At 41.8% G+C, this 17,089-nt stretch overlaps 1 protein-coding gene across 1 annotated transcript in view; it reads left to right on the top strand.

Annotated features, from left to right (window-relative positions):
* adcy5 (adenylate cyclase 5) overlaps positions 1 to 17,089 on the top strand; it is a 70,952-nt gene that overhangs the window by 30,727 nt on the left and 23,136 nt on the right. The window contains exons 2-4 of the mRNA XM_034574383.1: positions 4,632 to 4,781; positions 5,158 to 5,279; positions 16,965 to 17,076. Coding sequence (XP_034430274.1) covers positions 4,632 to 4,781; positions 5,158 to 5,279; positions 16,965 to 17,076 — 384 coding nt within the window. The remainder of the gene's footprint in view (positions 1 to 4,631; positions 4,782 to 5,157; positions 5,280 to 16,964; positions 17,077 to 17,089) is intronic.

Raw genomic sequence — 17,089 nt, 5'->3', positions numbered from 1 at the left:
CTTCCCTGATTACGTATGTTAAGTTTGAGACGACACCGATTTGTTTACACGTCTTAATGATGACAACCAGCAGTTTTTCTCCGCACTTATTCAATAATAGAGTATCACGTCCTTCCCCTGCGGAGGAGCTCAGCATCTTTCTGTCTGTCGTGTCTTTCTGCGTCTCCCTCTCCCTCTGTGTTGAGGAAAAGCCCATTGGTTTTCCAAGGCTTCAGTGAGCACGCAGTGGCAGTATTAATAGAAAAAGGCTGCTGCTGGGGAATATTTGTATTGACCTGTTGAAAGACTTTTCTCTGATGCGTGCTGTTTCTATGGCAGTGCGGGGGCGGGATGCTGCGAGGGCTTGGTGGGGCGCCGTGTGCAGCTGCATCCTGGCTCGCTCCACTGCAGGTAGCAGCATCAACAGCAGGAGACTGCGTTTTCCAGGACCATTTTGAACATTTGTACGCTTACGCAGTTTTGCACTTCAGTATTCCCTCCAGAGCACCAATTGCACTAACTTCAAATGTTTATAGCACAAAACAATCTTTTGTGCATTAATATAACATTGTTAATTGAGAGAATTACAAATAAGATTCTGTACATGCATACCACTGTCAAATCTACCTGCTAATTATGTTTGCAGATGAGGCTACGCAGCAAATGCCAAAGAACAATTGTGATCCATTACATGTGACTAATACAAACATTGGCAGGAAAAGTGGCTAACTGATTAAGATAAGATGAGATAAGAGGAAGAAATGCCAAAGAATGACCTTTTTTAAATTCACACTGTTCTCTGTCTCACACCTTGTTTCTTAACTTTCCCTGGTCGTGTCTCACTTCCAGTCTTTCACCAGATGCTCCTCCCTCTGTGTGCGCTTGATTTTCACACACAAGACCGGCTGAGGGGGTTTGGACTTCATGTGTTTTTCGGTTTGTTTCCGGCAACATAGAGGCCGGTGGTGTGAATGTGAAAAAGGAACGGCCTCATACCGGCTGCCTCCTGCCGTTCAGCTCTGGTGTTTTTGTGTTTGAAAGGTGGAAACTCGAAGGTAGTGATTTGGTGCAAATTTAGAACTCAAATTGTCGTAAGGCAAACACATGCTAGTGTGCAGCAACACAGGGTTTCCCACAGACGCTCGGTACCCTTTCTTCTACAAGCCGCTGCTAAGTGTGGATAGTATGTTTACATCTTCTGGAGTAACTCTGGATATGCAGCACGTCAGTAATCACATTTCACTCCATCCCGGAATATCTTTTTAAAACATTGATCCTTTTTTCTTCATAGAGAGACTGTATTGACAGCACAGTCATATGTTTAAAGGTGGAAGCTTTAGATGAATTTCTGTTTATTAGATGGAAATATTTTTCAATCAGAAAATCCATTCCACGTGTAATAATGTTTCCTGTTGCCAGGAGAAATATAACAAAGGAAGTCAGATTCATCTTATCGCCTAAAGATAAAACCAGATTTCTTCTATACATGATGTTTAAGAAATCAGGTTACTGCATAAACGCTTAAGGTAAATTTGTTACTTTAGTACGTGTAAATGCAGTGAATAGATTTTCTCTGGTTTATCAGTAAAACCAATGGTCAGAGGATGAAATGTCTAAATGTTGTGTGGGGTTCCTCAATCCTCAATGTTTGAACAATTTCTACTCATTTCACAATTTTCCTTTTTATTGCTAATGTCGCATAGATGTATTTTTTGTGTCCAGGCTTAATCATTTGCACCCTGCAACAAACTGAAAAATTGAAAAACTCAAATTGAAAAAACTTAATGTGAGATGAAGATATTTTACTGTAACTGATGGAGCATAAATTGCAGGGGTTCAAAAGTAATTGGACACTCGGCTATTAATTGTTTCTTGTTCCTCATCTCACCTCATCTGTCAAACATCTGCAGCGGTTCTGTTATGGCTCAGACACGTGTGGCTGCCAACTGAATTGGCACCAGGACGAATGCAGAGGTTTACAGGAGACTAGCTTCAGTGGAATGCATCAAAATTCGGCATTTCTATCCTAAGCGAGCGTAAACATACGGCTAAAGTAAGATCATTCTCGTGATTACTATTTAATTGAGCATGCATTCCGCTTGCAGAGAACCAGGGGCTCTATTTTAAGTGCGCAAGTGCAACGATCAGTAAGGAGCAGCAGGTCAACGGCATACAGACTGTGTGGGCGTCTCCAGGCACACCAGCTATTTTGGTTCGTGTAGGAGCAGCAGCGCAACGTGCACGAGGGCCGGCTGAGGTGGAATATGGATCAGAAGGTGTGGTGATAATAAATCCTCTCTGAGCGTCTCACATCACGGGTCTGACTGCTCCAAAACAAACGTCCTCACCTTCTACAGGCCAACATTAGAATGAAGTAACTTTAACTTTGGGCTCTTTAATAAACACCTTTTTGTGTCGTATTAATACTCATATTGTACGACTACATGAACTTCAGGAATAAGGTTTCCTATGTGGCAGGGCTGCCTGCAGCTGCATAGACCGACAACTAACTCTGCTGCTGATTGAGTCTGTTTTGGCTCAGCCTGTAACTTGTCACACTTTATCGGCTGTTATTATGTTATTATACAGAGACGTCCAAAATCTCAGATAAGTGCAAATACTGCAGCCGACGCTTTGTCAGTTTGTTCTGCATCAAAGCAGTTTCACTGATAACAACGAACACACACACACACACACACACACACACACACACACACACACACACACACACACACACACACACACAGTGATTCCTGTCAGGGGTAAATAATTTGAACATGTTCCCACTGGTTTTGCATTTATTCTCCTAAGGTTTTACAGAGTTGAGCGCTTCAACCAACAATTTAATTTCTCAATTAATCAATCAAGTTTTTTTTCTATAAAATGTCACAGTAGCTTTATACTAATTCCAGAAATCTCTGTATGTGCGAAGCGTATCTCCAGAACTGTTCATCTTACCGGCTTCACGACTAGCATGTGTAATGTTGACGACCCAAGGACGTAGCCAGTGCTCTGTAGCAGCGGTGGCTGGGGCGTTGTCGATCACAGCAGCGCGTTCACGATAAATGAATCTCCACTTCAGGTTCTGCGTCGAGCTTCTCTGAACTTTGAATAAACGGGTGAACAGCTCGTTGTGCAGCAGCGGTGACGCGGCTTCAGGTTCATGTGGACTGAGTGCAGCAGCAGGTCTTCACTCGGTGCAGCTCAATTACTGCAGGTCACTTTTACGGTTTCAAAAAATGATGCAACCAACATCCGCCCATTCCCAACAGGCAGGTTTAGAACAGCCACTGTGGAAAAATTACTTTTAACCATATTCACATTCTTGATGATCAGCTATAGAATTAATCAACTCTTTGTCTCAGTTCTAATTCACAGTACTTTTGTCAAAAGGAATTAACTATAATTAAATGTAATTGCTTGCTATTACTGGTCTTTATTTGAAGGGACAATTATAGAGATTATGTGGCTATAATGGCAGCACTCACTTGCCCATGTCTAAAATAGTTTATCTGAGACGTCTTTATGTTCTTTTGTTTCAGCGTCACAGTTTCCAGAGATCATTGGGAAACCTCTTCATATCCTGTTGTGTAGTTTCAGTAAACAGTTTGAGGTTGTGCAGGTAGCACTCGTCTTTGTTCTCCGGTCTCTCGGAACAAACTGCTGTTACTGTTGAAATGTGAAATACCAAACCTGTGAAGCGCAGGTGTAGATTCCAAATTAAATCTGTGTTCCCACTCGTGCGCCAGATTCCTGTACACCTGCCCGCTCCGCGTTAGAAACCCCAGTCATCAGCTTGTAAGAAGTTGTGCACCTGTTTGGAGAAGAACTCATTATTCATAATGTCTTTTAGTGCGAAGCAGTCGGAATTTTGTGTTTTGCAGTAAGTTTGCAGTAAAAACACATTAGCAGACACATTTATCTGCATATAAAGCATGGTGGATGTGGCAGCATGTGGATGTTTGTATTCGGGCTTGAGGCAAACTATGCAGGGTGGCACGTTGGTGCAGTGGTTCCTGTCGCCTCACAGCAAGAAAAGTTTTTTAGTTTGAATCCCGGTTAGGACAGGGTCTTTCTGTGTGGAGTTTGCATGTTCTCCACATGTCTGTGTGGGTTTTCTCCAGTACTTTGCCTCCTCCTCCCCCAGTCCAAGATCCTAGATAAGGGATGGAAAGAAAAACATGCAGCCACCCTGTGATGCTTCCTTCCATCTTGCCTCTGTCACGTTTCTGTATCACGCAGCTCATTCACAGAGAGTAAGTCTCTGTTTCAAAAGATGAACGGTCATTCATATTTATGCGTCACATCCGGCTCCAGATGTTAAGAACTGTAAATGTTGAGGGTTTGATGAACTGGGCAGACTCCCCGAAGAGAAGCACAATGAGCATTTCTTTATTTAACTTTATTTTTAAAAACAAGGATGTGAGTGATACAGAGAGCAGCAGCATGGAGTCCTCACTGACTGATTAACAGGGATTGACTGTTTATGGTCAGTTTACTGTTAGTGGAGAGCGAAAGGAAGGAGAGAGAGAGAGAGAGAAATGACGTGGCAAAGGTGCCCGGCAGTATTTAAAGTGAGAATTTTACTTTGCTATGACCTCTGACCTCACACTGATGCCCCCACTTTGTCTTTCTCGCCCTCTTCCTCACAGATAGTGTCCAATGTGCTAATCTTCTCCTGCACCAACATCGTGGGGGTGTGCACACATTACCCCGCAGAGGGCTCCCAGAGGCAGGCCTTCCAGGAGACCAGGGAATGCATCCAAGCTCGCCTTCACTCCCAGAGGGAAAACCAGCAGCAGGTGAGAGAGCTCAGATTTATGGCGGCAGATGGAGATGTGAGAGCAGAGGGACCAGAAAGGTGTTGGTGATTCAATTAAAATAATTCTTACGATACACCAGGTTTACCTGTCTCACCGGTTTGCAGCAGAGGAATCCACCACGTTGTTAAAATCCTCATTTGATAAATATGACCGTGTTTTATTTTGGTCTCAATCCCAAACTGGACCTACCGGATCATTTGTTGCTGATCACTTCATAAAGTAGATATTCTGCACTTCTGAACTTAATCCGGCATGTTGGTCTCTCTGCCTCCCCTCAGACAAGCACAGCCTCCACCTTTTAATTCACTTATACTCGTCCGCTGAACTTATTTCCCCCCCCACGCTTTTCCTGCAGGAGCGTCTCCTGCTCTCAGTGCTTCCCCGCCACGTTGCCATGGAGATGAAAGCCGACATAAACGCCAAGCAGGAGGACATGATGTTTCACAAGATCTACATCCAGAAGCACGACAACGTCAGGTAACGTTGGGGGCTGGACGAGGCAGAATGAAGCTGCTATAAATAAATAATGTCCACACTTCACGAATCATTCAGGGTTACGTGTTGCCTCTTAAAAAACACATTACACCCACACACATGAAGATACGCTGCATGTGTTTCTCATGAATTACAGTTAATACTCAAAGTAAAGACGAGTGTGAAATTACATTTTTATGAAAACCTTTGGCTTCATTCAGCACGTTTTGAGAGAAGAGAAGTTTGACTTGACTAAGAAGTATTACAGTTTCTTGTACTAACATTTCATGTGGCCATGTAATGTTGGAATATCATGTGTTATCTGTAATAATGAGAGTGAGAGTGGATTTCACAGACGATCAAAATAATGTTATTTCTAATTCACATCTCCCCTGTTGAATTTAGGCCAACTTTGAAATCTTGGTGCTGCAGAACAGTCAAATAAACCAGGGTTTAATCCAGGTTAATCCTGAATGGTTCAGACCACCCACAGGCAGAGGAGGAGGGAGAAGTGAGGTGTTGCTATGACAACTAGCTGCATGGTTTTTTCAAGTGTCTCCACATACAGTATCATTAACCGTAATAACATTTGTAATGTAATGAAAATACCCGTTTTGGGCCTGGGGCTGAGGTGGGGGCTTGTTTACGTCAAACCTCTGCATATGCCACCAGTACTGTATTTTCATAAACTTTCATGAAATAAAAAAGTAACGGAGCATTTGCCATTTTCAGATATCCACTTGCTGCTTAAAGAATTCACACAAAACAAAATGTGACATTTTTACAAAGGTCTGCAGACATCTTAATGTTAGCGCACCTGGAACATTGAGTAGACAGGTTCAGGTCCTAACATTATTTCACATGATGGTTTGGAGCCGGACTGATGCTGATATCGGGTAGGAACAAAATCGGAGTCTGATATTTCCATAAAAGGCTCATATTGTCTGATTTTTTTTTTTCCCGGCCAACCAATAAATCAGTCTGGTTCTAGTTTGCAACAGCAAATGGCAAATATGTCCTTAAGCAGTGGGGTTTACTAACATTTTTCTATCTATTGTTTTGGGTTTGTTGTATTTCCTTCATATCTTCTCTTTCATCAGACGTCTCCAGCTTTCCTTCCCCATATTAAGCTCAACTGTGAGTGTCCCTGTACTCACACAATGTGTTTTCATACTTTCAGAAAACTGAAGCGGGTCACATTCATAGTCTGGTGCAATTATTAGCATTAGCGTGTAAACCTCCACTGTGTCGACAGCTGATCTTTATTATTCCTTATCTTCCTGATGATAGTTTAAGGGGGAGATACACGCTTGAAATGTCACATGTACCTTTGTCACTGTCACTCTAACTCTGCTCCTAACAAACACAATATCTACACTTTAAGTGTTTTTCATTTGCACCACTCCACTGGCTCACGAAACATAAATGCTCTCTAATACTCAGATGTCACTGAGAAACACAACATGCACAATATCCTCCCATTTATTTGTTGCATGCTCATGAATAATATCTCTATAGATTGATCAGAGCTCCCAGGTTTACTCTGTGCCTTTTGGTTTTACCGTGGGCTATTTAATACAGTGTTCTTCCTGTGTACGCCCTGAAAACAGCGTTGATGCCGTTCAGCTCTGAAGACTTCTTGCTCTTGATGTGGATTCCTGCTACTGTGGAATTCCAGTCATGTGATAATAAGTGGTCATATAGAGAGAGGAGATCATAACCCCTGATCCGGTTTATAAATGGTCTTTGGCGCCTGAGGTGAAAGTCCTCTTTGATCTCTCTCCGGTCGTCTCCTTATCGGCGACTGACCTCTTCCTCGTCGATGCTTCTATGACGGCCTCTGTTTCAGTCTCTTGTACAGTCCGTTCAGTTTCAGGGATGCAGTGGCACGTCACTGGTTTTACTTCACACGAGACACTGAGTGTCAGCTCATAATATTCTAGATCATATAACACTGAGTACAGATGCATTGTAAAACCTGTGGTTAGGTTTGGCACCACCTTGTGGAGTCAGAATCAGAGTGAGAAACTGTGTGTGTGTGTGTGTGTGTGTGTGTGTGTGTGTGTGTGTGTGTGTGTGTGTGTGTGTGTGTGTGTGTGTGTGTGTGTGTGTGTGTGTGTGTGTGTGTGTGTGTGTGTGTGTGTGTGTGTGTGTCAAACCGTGGAGTTTTATGGCCTGTAGCTGTCATAATCAGGTGGCGGCCCAAACCCTCATACATAATAGTTGCTATTGAAGCCCCTAATCACTTTGATGTGTCCCTTTTTAATCCTCACGGGTTGAAGCATCAGGTCTCGTACACAAAGGTCTTTTCATCTCCATTAAGGCGATCATTATCATGAATTATGCTGTTTAGTCGACTAAGTTTAAGAGTTCAGTATAAGTAACAGGGCAGATTGTTTTTGGAGATTGGACAGGGGTGAAAAAATTGGGAAATTTACAGGGCATGTGACAGAAGTTACTGATGCTCAACCCCGACGTGCAGCGGGCCACATGAGAACTTGTGAAAATTAAAATCTCCACCACCGAGGAGGTTAAGTTTTTAGCCCTGTCTGTTTGCTTGTCAGTAGGATTACGCAAAAACTTCTGAGTAGATTTCCATGTAACTTGGTGGAAGGATGAGACGAGTGGGGCCAAAGGAGCAGATCCAGGATTTTTTTAAATCACTTTCTTCAATTTTTTTTACATTTTCACAAATATCCCTGGGAATAATTCATGCATCTTGAAAAAGAGATTACGCATATTTAGGGTGCTGATGTCACAAGTGTGTGCGATTCAGTCCGGATCCAAATACAAATCCAGATTGAGCAGATTTCAACATGGTTTTAGAGAGGGTCTGCTTTTTACACCTGCTGTATAATAACCTGTAACCACCAATGTGTCACTGAGATCATGTGGATTTTGTGGAAATCAACAGATTGTGTTTCTACAATGTTTTCAGATCTATTTCTAAATGACAGGATTTCCATTCCACTGTTGATATGGGTCCGTTACTGCTTAAAGTACATTCAGTAACCTGCAACTTATTCTGACCTGTAAAGAAATTTAGTCAACTGATACAAATCTGCAGGTACAGTTAACAAGGTGCAAATAAAACAAAAGAGGCAAGGACCGAAGAAAAATAAGGGAATGAGTTAGTGTGGTAGAACGTCCTCCTACTGCAGGTTTTTATGCAAGTCTCTGGGGAGCTGGCAGCACATTAGCAGCATCCACTGAGCCTTTCTAATTTCTATCTGTTGTCATGAGTGTGTGGTTAATGGCCGGCTAACCATGTGTGAACAGGCCTGTCGGGGAGCAGCCAGTGGCTTTTGATAATTGGGGCACTGCTGCGAGTCTGAGTAACAACAGGAAGAGAAGTGACAGCTCCTGCTGCTACAACCAGAGAGTAGGAGGGAAAACAGAGGAGAGCGTCCAGAGGAGGCCGAGTCACTCGAGGTCTGGAGCCTGTTGCTGCTCTCGTTGGAGTATTTATGTTTCTGTCCGTCTTCGTGTGAACAGAGGGCTCACAAACCCAGGTGCCAGAGTAGGTCATTCTTCACAGCTTAACCATAATTATAATGTTTGATCCAACATAAAGGTAGACGAGCAGTATCTATTATTTAAAAATATTTATTTGTACCAGTCCAGCCTGAATTAAGCCACCTATCAGACATGCACTGACGTCTGGACCTTTTCTCGAACTTTTCCGGAGGGACTGTCTTTGATAACACAAATCACTGATTAGTTGCATCCGTTCCTATTTGTCCTGCCAGCACTCAGTAAAAATGTCTGGAGTTAGCCCAAGTGAGAATAAATCAGGAAAATCAGCGAGCGAACGGACGTGAAACTGGAAGAATACTAATACCTCATGTTGAAAAAGAGGAGCCATACATGTAGAGGACGCAGATGAAGATGTCAACTTGTAAAGGTGACGTGGTTTCAAGAGCTTTTGGGGCGAAAGGACCGACGCCGGTGACAAAATGCTGCAAACAAAAACACGTAAACAATGTTAACACGTGATTTCCGCAGAGGTATTTAATACGTCATGTCCTGACTCCTGCATGATCTACCCTTCACCTGGGAAATTCAGGAAAATCTCCTATTGTTGTGAAAACATCTGACCTTCTTATGCATATACTTGTATAAGTTCACTGTTTTAGGCATAATTATAGGTTGTTTTCCCCAATTTCCCAGGGGATGATTCATGGATCTTAATTTAAAACATCTGGCATTATTAGGGGACAGATTTTTTTATTATTCTTATTTGGTGCAGCTTGAATAAATCTAAGGGGACTGTTTGACCTCGTTGGAGGAATGCACTCTCCCCTGTGCTAGTTTTAGTTGTGATGGTATAAGTTGTACAGTTGAAGGTGCTTTTGACTTTTAGCCAGTGATAGTGACCCAGCACACAGGAAATTGTTTGCCCCGGAGGTAAAATTTCTGCTCTACCTTTCCCTGAGTGTGCGGCGTCTCACTTGTGTTTGTCCTCTGGAGCAGAATCACGTCCCGCGGCTTCTGCAATGAGGCCAAAATGTGCGCTGACTCAGGTATTATGCAAGAGGGCTTTGGGCCGGATGTTCTGATGCTGCCGGGCTGCCCTGTGAGCGTTCAAGGAATATTCTTAAACAGAACGCTGTGACTGTAGCTGTTGTTGCTGTTATGTAGGCCAGCGGCACCCCGAAGAGACAGCCACGGAAAGAACATTGCATAAATTAGAGGAACTGACCTTACCTTTGTTCTCCATCGTCGTCTAACTCAAACAAGGAGAAGAATTGAAACGGTACCACAAACCCACATGGTTTTTGTGTGTGTAACGCAGTTAATCATGTGCGTGTGTGTGTTGCATAAGGCCGTCCTGCTGATGAGGCTGGAGCCAGGCCTTGCCCGAGAGTCTGTCCCTTGGTGAGCAGACGGCAACACACATGCATGCAGGAAGCACACAACTCACAAATCAGCTGATGCTCACTGCCTTGATACACAAGATAAGCACAGACTGCTCGTCTGGCTGCGGTGATAAAAACCCACTTGGCCTATATAAAGGATTATTTATCTGATTAAGTGTTATACTTTACTTATACTTTACAAAATGATCTGTGTTCGGATGCTGATACAAACTGTATGGTTTCTGTTTTGCAAAATTTGTCGACGAGATGTAAAAGCACATTTATGCTGCGTTTACATACAAAAAGCGATACGCATGTTTCAAACGATGTAAACATCCCTGCCCACATACGTCCATGCATCCTTTATGTTAGCATGGTTTTTAAGCAAATACATCCACTAGAGGGCAGCGAGGAGTCAAGAGTTTCTGACAACAACGAACGCATCAGTTACAGTACGTCTAGAAAGTGACCAAAGCAGCTGTTTGTCCCTGAGCCCAAGTAACATAGAGATGCCTGTAGTTTCTTACCAATTCGCAAAGTCTCTACTCAATACGTTCCGCCATTGTTGAAAATTCTTCCTCGTGATTTATGATCATCTTGCTTGAGCTATTGGCTACACTGCCTATGGCGTTCGTTTAGTCTCGAAAATCTGCACACATAAAAACCTCCAACCATATACCTTAGGGAGCATTTCTGCTCCTAGTGAACATGCGGCTGAGATGAGCGTGAAGTCACACTTCCCGACGTGCCTGCAACTGCTCAACACCACCTGACAGTCACTCCCTCGTCATGTTGGATTTTGAGACTTTGGAGCTGGGAACAGTGTCAGACGCTGTTCCTGGAGACATGCGCATCAGAAATGCTCGGGCGTATGATTTAGTTCATTTAGTGGGTGCAACAAGGTTGATCAAGAATCCGAAAGAGATAAGAGACAGAAGAAATGAACAGGAAATGAAGAAAGATCTGATGAGTATTAGATAGGAGGGAATGAAAAACGTAAGAAATGAAGCAGAAAATGTCTGAGCCAGACGATGATTAAAAGAATAGAAGTGCCTCTGTGAGCCACCAGCAGAGCGGCAGCGTGAGGCAGCCGGGGGCCGATAAAAGGCAGCTGGCCACTGGCAGAACTAGTGCCAGACAGGAGCGGATCACAGGGTCAAGCAGCGCCAGCACAGGACAGCTTCAGGCCAGCTGAGATTTCACCCGGAGCACATTTTCTAAGCAGTGGCTCTGAAAGCAGGAGAAGGAAATTGTCTCTATGCAGTTGTATGCATACTGCATGTAGAGTGAAAAGAAGTAGATATAACCCGTGAGCAAAGGCCCAACAGTCCCCTTACGGAACCATACTTATGGTTGATGGCAAATTTATAAAAAAAAAATCTAAATCCATATTCTGTGAGAAATCAATAAAAAGCTTGACAAATCTCATAAGTGAATAAAGTCCTGAATCTGCCCCCTGACCCCGAAATGCACCAACATTTAATGGGTTATTCCTTGACCCATACCTTCCTTCCACCAAGTTCTGTGGTCATCTGTACTGTCTTTTTAGTGCAATGCTGCAAATTAACAGACAAACAATGCAGATGAAAACATAACCTCCTTATCCGTTCTAAACATAACCCCTGCAGCAGTCAGACAGTAAATGAGCTTCTCCTCAAACTCTTAATACACCGTTACGTTTTATTTCATAAAGTAGAAAACGTTGAAAACATTTAATTGTTGCATCCAAGTTCTGGATGAAAGTGAAAGTGAAGCTGTCCTCTACAACAGGACAATGATCCAAAGCAGACGTCAACATCCATCATGAACTGTACTTGTGGAAACAGACGCTGTAGGTTCAGACGTCACAGTCTCCTGACCTGAGCATCACCGAAAATAATCTGTGGGAAGATCTTAAACATGCTTTGTGTGCAGGTCGGCCTAAAAATATCCCAGAACTTTTAGTGATCTACAGGAAGAAGAGGGGGAGAGAAAAGAAAAACCCTGAATCAGGAGCAGAAAAACCCTCTGCGCTGCAGAGACAGTTTCATTTGGTGTTAACATGTGAAGAAAGGCTTGTTTTAACGTGTTTTGCTGCAGCGCTTGTTTGTGCGTCTTTTAACTTCGAAAATATGAAACGTTCAAAATATGCAGCTTAATTTGCCCGGGGCTGTTTTTCCATAAGCAAAGTATTCATAGCTCTGATGAAACAAACCTGTTTTTCTGTGTGGTCTCAACAGTATGGATGTGTCCTTATTAACATCTCGGTTTAATTCGAATAATGCGTCTGTTTATTGAAGATAAAATAAATGTTCCTGTTTCTGCTTCCTCCGATCCTCAGTTACTGTTGAAGGAATCACTAAAGGCTCTGTTTGTCCCAAACCAAAATATACACTGATGTGAAACCAAGCCCCGTCACAGATCTGTCTGGAAGCGTTTCGTAGAACTTGCTGCATGGTTAGAACCCTCTCATATCTGTGTTGTTATCAGTGGGCAAAAGTTATTTTCCTTTAATTGACCAAAGATGGACACAACATCAAATAACATTAAAGTAAGTAAATCCTCACGTTGCAGCTTTTTCAGATTTCATAAAATTGTCGTGCGACGCTGCTTTTGAGTTCAGGGTCTCCTGCACTCGCTGTCGACCACTAGAGCAAAAGTCTCAGGATTTAACAAGCGACTTGTCACCAAGGAAACCATTAAACTGGACTTAAACACAGCAGGTCTCTTTCTCACACCCTCTCCCGCTCTTATTTCCATCTGCAGCCTGTGATGTTACATCAGGCTGTGGGAAGGGGCTTTTCCTCGCTGCCTCTCTGTGTCAGTGGAGATTGATTGTGATAATCCACCAGGAAATCTCCGCCTTGTGTATTTGACTTGAGTAGATTCAGGACCCGTAAGACACAGAGGATAGTGAAGTTTTTACACTGCAAAAAATATACGTTATAATCATTTTTAAATCTAAAAACTTTATCTAATATTGAAGCATAAAATCTGAGAAGGTTTTTGAAGTTTTTTATTTTTTGGGGGGGATTTTTTGCATCATGTATCTGCTCGACTCGGACTTGATATATAGATAATAGATAAGCACCACCTGGTGGCTGGCTTCAGTGTATGTCAAAAATCCTGCCTCATCCATGTTAGCAGATGGGACATGGACCAAACTAAAAACTCCACGTCAAATACACTTTTTCTCAAAAATGGTTTCTATCATTTTAGATAGTTATGTTCCCACTGATGTATCTTCAAGTGTTTTTTTTGTTGTATAAGTATTTAAGTTTAAGCTTATTTATGATTTTAAATTAGTTAATTGATGCTATAAAAACGGGGAGCATGCTTAGTGGAGTGTGTGTATCAGTGGCTCTATCCCAGCCTCACTACTGCCTCAGACGTATAAGATGGCAGATGCGTATCCAGGATTTTTGGTCTTGCATCTTTATATAAAGTGTATGGCCTTGATTGTTCTCTGAAACAAGTTAAACCTCAAGAGTCCACATAACATGAGTTCAGTCCATTCAAGGGTTTTATACCTCATCAGTCATAGGACGAGAAGTTGAAGCTTATTTTTATGCTTCAAGTCAATGAACCTGTATTTTGTACACAATATACAGTAGCACAATAATTAGGTATTGGACCCTACGCTTGTGTCTGTTTTATACTTGATGTGTTAAAATAACTCAGCTTTTTAAACAGCTCAGTTTTATATGGACACTCGTTGCACTCACTGTCCAATAATGATTAAATATGATGATGCAGGGGGAATTAAATGTGCAGTTATCCAATAAGTAAAGTATTACAACTATATAAAATGTATCTTCTGTGTATAATTCATATATGTATTTAATTTGATAAAGTAATTGTTGAGCTTCTATCCAGTTTGTGTTATTTCTAATTTGGATACAAAGCGATTACAACAAGTGAATCAAAGCTCTCACCACTGAGTCCACTCCTCCTGTCAATCCTAATCTTCACCTCCGTCTCATCCATCCCTCTATTCGTCTTCCTCCTCTCTCGTGAACCATGGCTGCCTCCACCCACAGTGATAGACCTGCTCCTGAGTCGCCAAGTGTCCGGTTTCACTCGACCTCCCATGCAACAGTTCCCAGAAAACAATCAATTATTCTCGGAGATGTGTACCTCAGAGTGGGGACACTTAATCCTCTTCAACTTGAAAAGCAAATGAAGTAAATTTAGGAGTCTTCAAGTCTAAGTACATTAGAACGTGTTAGTGCTGTTGGAAAAAAAAAGGTCTGTAAACCCTGTTAAAGGACCATAACACTCGGACACAAATTACCCAGAATGCAGCTCACTTTTACGTGTATATTATAGGATCATAAGTAACCTTCTGCCCACACATACAGCACAAACACACCCTGTTCTTGGCTGTGTAGCAGCCACTTACCCTGTTAGATTCATGTGAGCTTGTTTGGTTTGAAACCTTTGTTTATTCATGGATTCTTCTTCTTCTTCTTCTTCTTCTTCCTCTTCCTCTTCCTCCTGAGGGTCTGCCTCAGAAAGCCACTTCTACTTCACTTCTAGTCAGGAAACTGCTACGGTATCAAAATCAAACCATGACAATGTTGCCTATTCTTAAATGTATATAGCTGGATGCAGCGTTTACAGAATAAACAGTTATCTGCTTGATTGATGTTTATGTTTAATTTGGTGAGTAAAATGAGATTTTGTAGGATTGTTTTGATTCCGGATACTTCTTGTGTATTTCCATCATACAGTCAGACTGTATTTTTAGAGGTTTTCTTTAAGGTTTCCTCCTATAGCTGTGAACAGTTGCTCAGCAGCACACTACTTTTAAACCCTTTGGACCCGTGATTGCTGCAATTTGTCAGTCAAACCTGAACACAGACATTATACACCCAAGTTTTATAAGATTCAATATGACTCACTTTCTGAGGACATCATTATTTCTGCCTCCGTTCAGGCAGGGTTTTGTAATTCAACTGTGAATACATCAAGTTAAGGCTTGTAACCACATGTGAATTATATACAACTTGCAACAACATCAAATTACTTTGCAAAAAAACACCCCAAAATAAGATTTTTCTGGAGCATGGGCAATAAATAGAATGAAATGAGTATAACAGCAGGCTGAAATACTAACAAAATATACAACTCATAGTATAAACAGTATTTGATGTGATAAAGAAGACTGCAGCACTAACACGTGCATGAGGATATTACACAGTATGTAAGCCTTGGTCTTTTCCCAGTGTTTCTGTTTCTACATGTGAGTGACAGAGAAGGGAATTGCTTGCTTTTATAATATAAACATGTTAAAAGAAGGTAAATGTGGATATAGTATCAACACTGTAGGAACTGTCTCCCACAGCTTTGCCTCCTCTACCTGTGAGCCTGTTCTCTTCTTCCTGAGAGAAATGGATTCAGTCCAGTGAGATCATCTGTCCTGCTTGTGTGCTGCTGTGAGGAAAGCAATGAAAAGGCCTCAGTCCCAATAAGACCTGTGCTGTATCAGTTTACCTTGTTCTCAGGGTGGGGAGGCTAACGTCTTACAAGTGCACAGTTCATAACAAATCTATTATCTCCCACTTCCTCTTTCTCTCTCTCCTCATGCCATTTTTCAGTTTTTTTGCCATATCAAGTACTTTAACAAACCAGATTACAGACGTTACATCACATTCAGACACGACAGTGAGAAGCAGCTTCAATCCCAGTCTCTCACCTCCGTCAGCGGCTTCAGGGAACATCTTGACAGTCGTCTACTCCCCCACCCCCACCCCTCTGTTCCCTCTGATGTACTAAGATGAAACCCCAGGCTGGTTTCTTGTGTAAGGGTTTTATGGGCTGAGGCAAAGCAGGAACACTTTGTAAATTAAGTTTAAAAAAACGTTGAACTGAACTAGAACTAGATCCTGATATTTGGGATTAAAGAAATGTTGTACCGATATATCAGCCTATATATACATTTAAATAAATGGCAATGATTCCTAAATGAATGTAATAGAGGCTTAATATTTTAAAGATTAACCATAAGCTTTATAATAAATTATTAGGAATAAAAAGAAAACACAAATACAACCAAATATATAGAACTTGAATTACGGAAATATACTTTTTTATGTAAAATGTTAACATAACTGACAGGATTTCTGCATTGTTTATAATGTAAAATATAGGTTTTCGCTGTAATGTCTTTGAATGGATTACATCAGCTGATTTTTTTATAATCAATAAAGAAGTCAGTATCTAGTCAGAACCAATCGGTAGAACCGGGACGTTTTGCAGGTTTTCTTTACAAACTAGTAATAAATCATCAAGAAAATCCTCATATAATCTGTAATTGAAGATCAGATCAGATCAGAGAATTCTTTATTAGTCCGAACATGGGGAATTTTGCCAATTGTGTAAAAAAGGTCTTCTCTGAAATTGGAAATGTTTCTATTTCATGTATTAATTCACAAATCACAGTAGTAAATTCAGTCTCAGTTTACTGCTGGATTTTTGTAGTGTGTGACCTGTGCTGCATGTGATGGTGTCTCTGAATCAAAAGTCCCAGGCTGATTTCTGGCCAGAAATCATTTGGGATTGAATGGAAATCATTAAATCATCACACTTTAGGCAGAACACTGGTTATTTAACAAAAAGCTATAAAAATGTCTTTTATATTTTAAAGTTTCCTTTGTGGCATCACAACAGAGAGACACTCAGAGGCACATACCTGAGCTTCTTCCTCAGTGACGTCCACCTGGCGTGGAACAACTCTCCTTCCATCGACACGTCCATCCAGAACATTGGGAATTCCAGAGTGGGAGGAAAATAGGAACAAATCTCTGTACATAAAATGTTAAGTTCTGTCTCTGTTGTCTTTCTGCAGCATCTTGTTTGCAGACATCGAGGGTTTCACCAGTCTGGCCTCCCAGTGCACAGCGCAGGAGCTGGTGATGACTCTCAATGAGCTTTTCGCCCGTTTTGACAAACTAGCAGCGGTAAGGATGCAAC

This window comes from Hippoglossus hippoglossus, chromosome 21, assembly GCF_009819705.1.
Source record: "Hippoglossus hippoglossus isolate fHipHip1 chromosome 21, fHipHip1.pri, whole genome shotgun sequence".
In the NCBI taxonomy this organism is placed as follows: Eukaryota; Metazoa; Chordata; class Actinopteri; order Pleuronectiformes; family Pleuronectidae; genus Hippoglossus; species Hippoglossus hippoglossus.
Note: the sequence above shows the minus strand (reverse complement) of the source record. Positions and strands in the feature narration are given on the sequence as shown.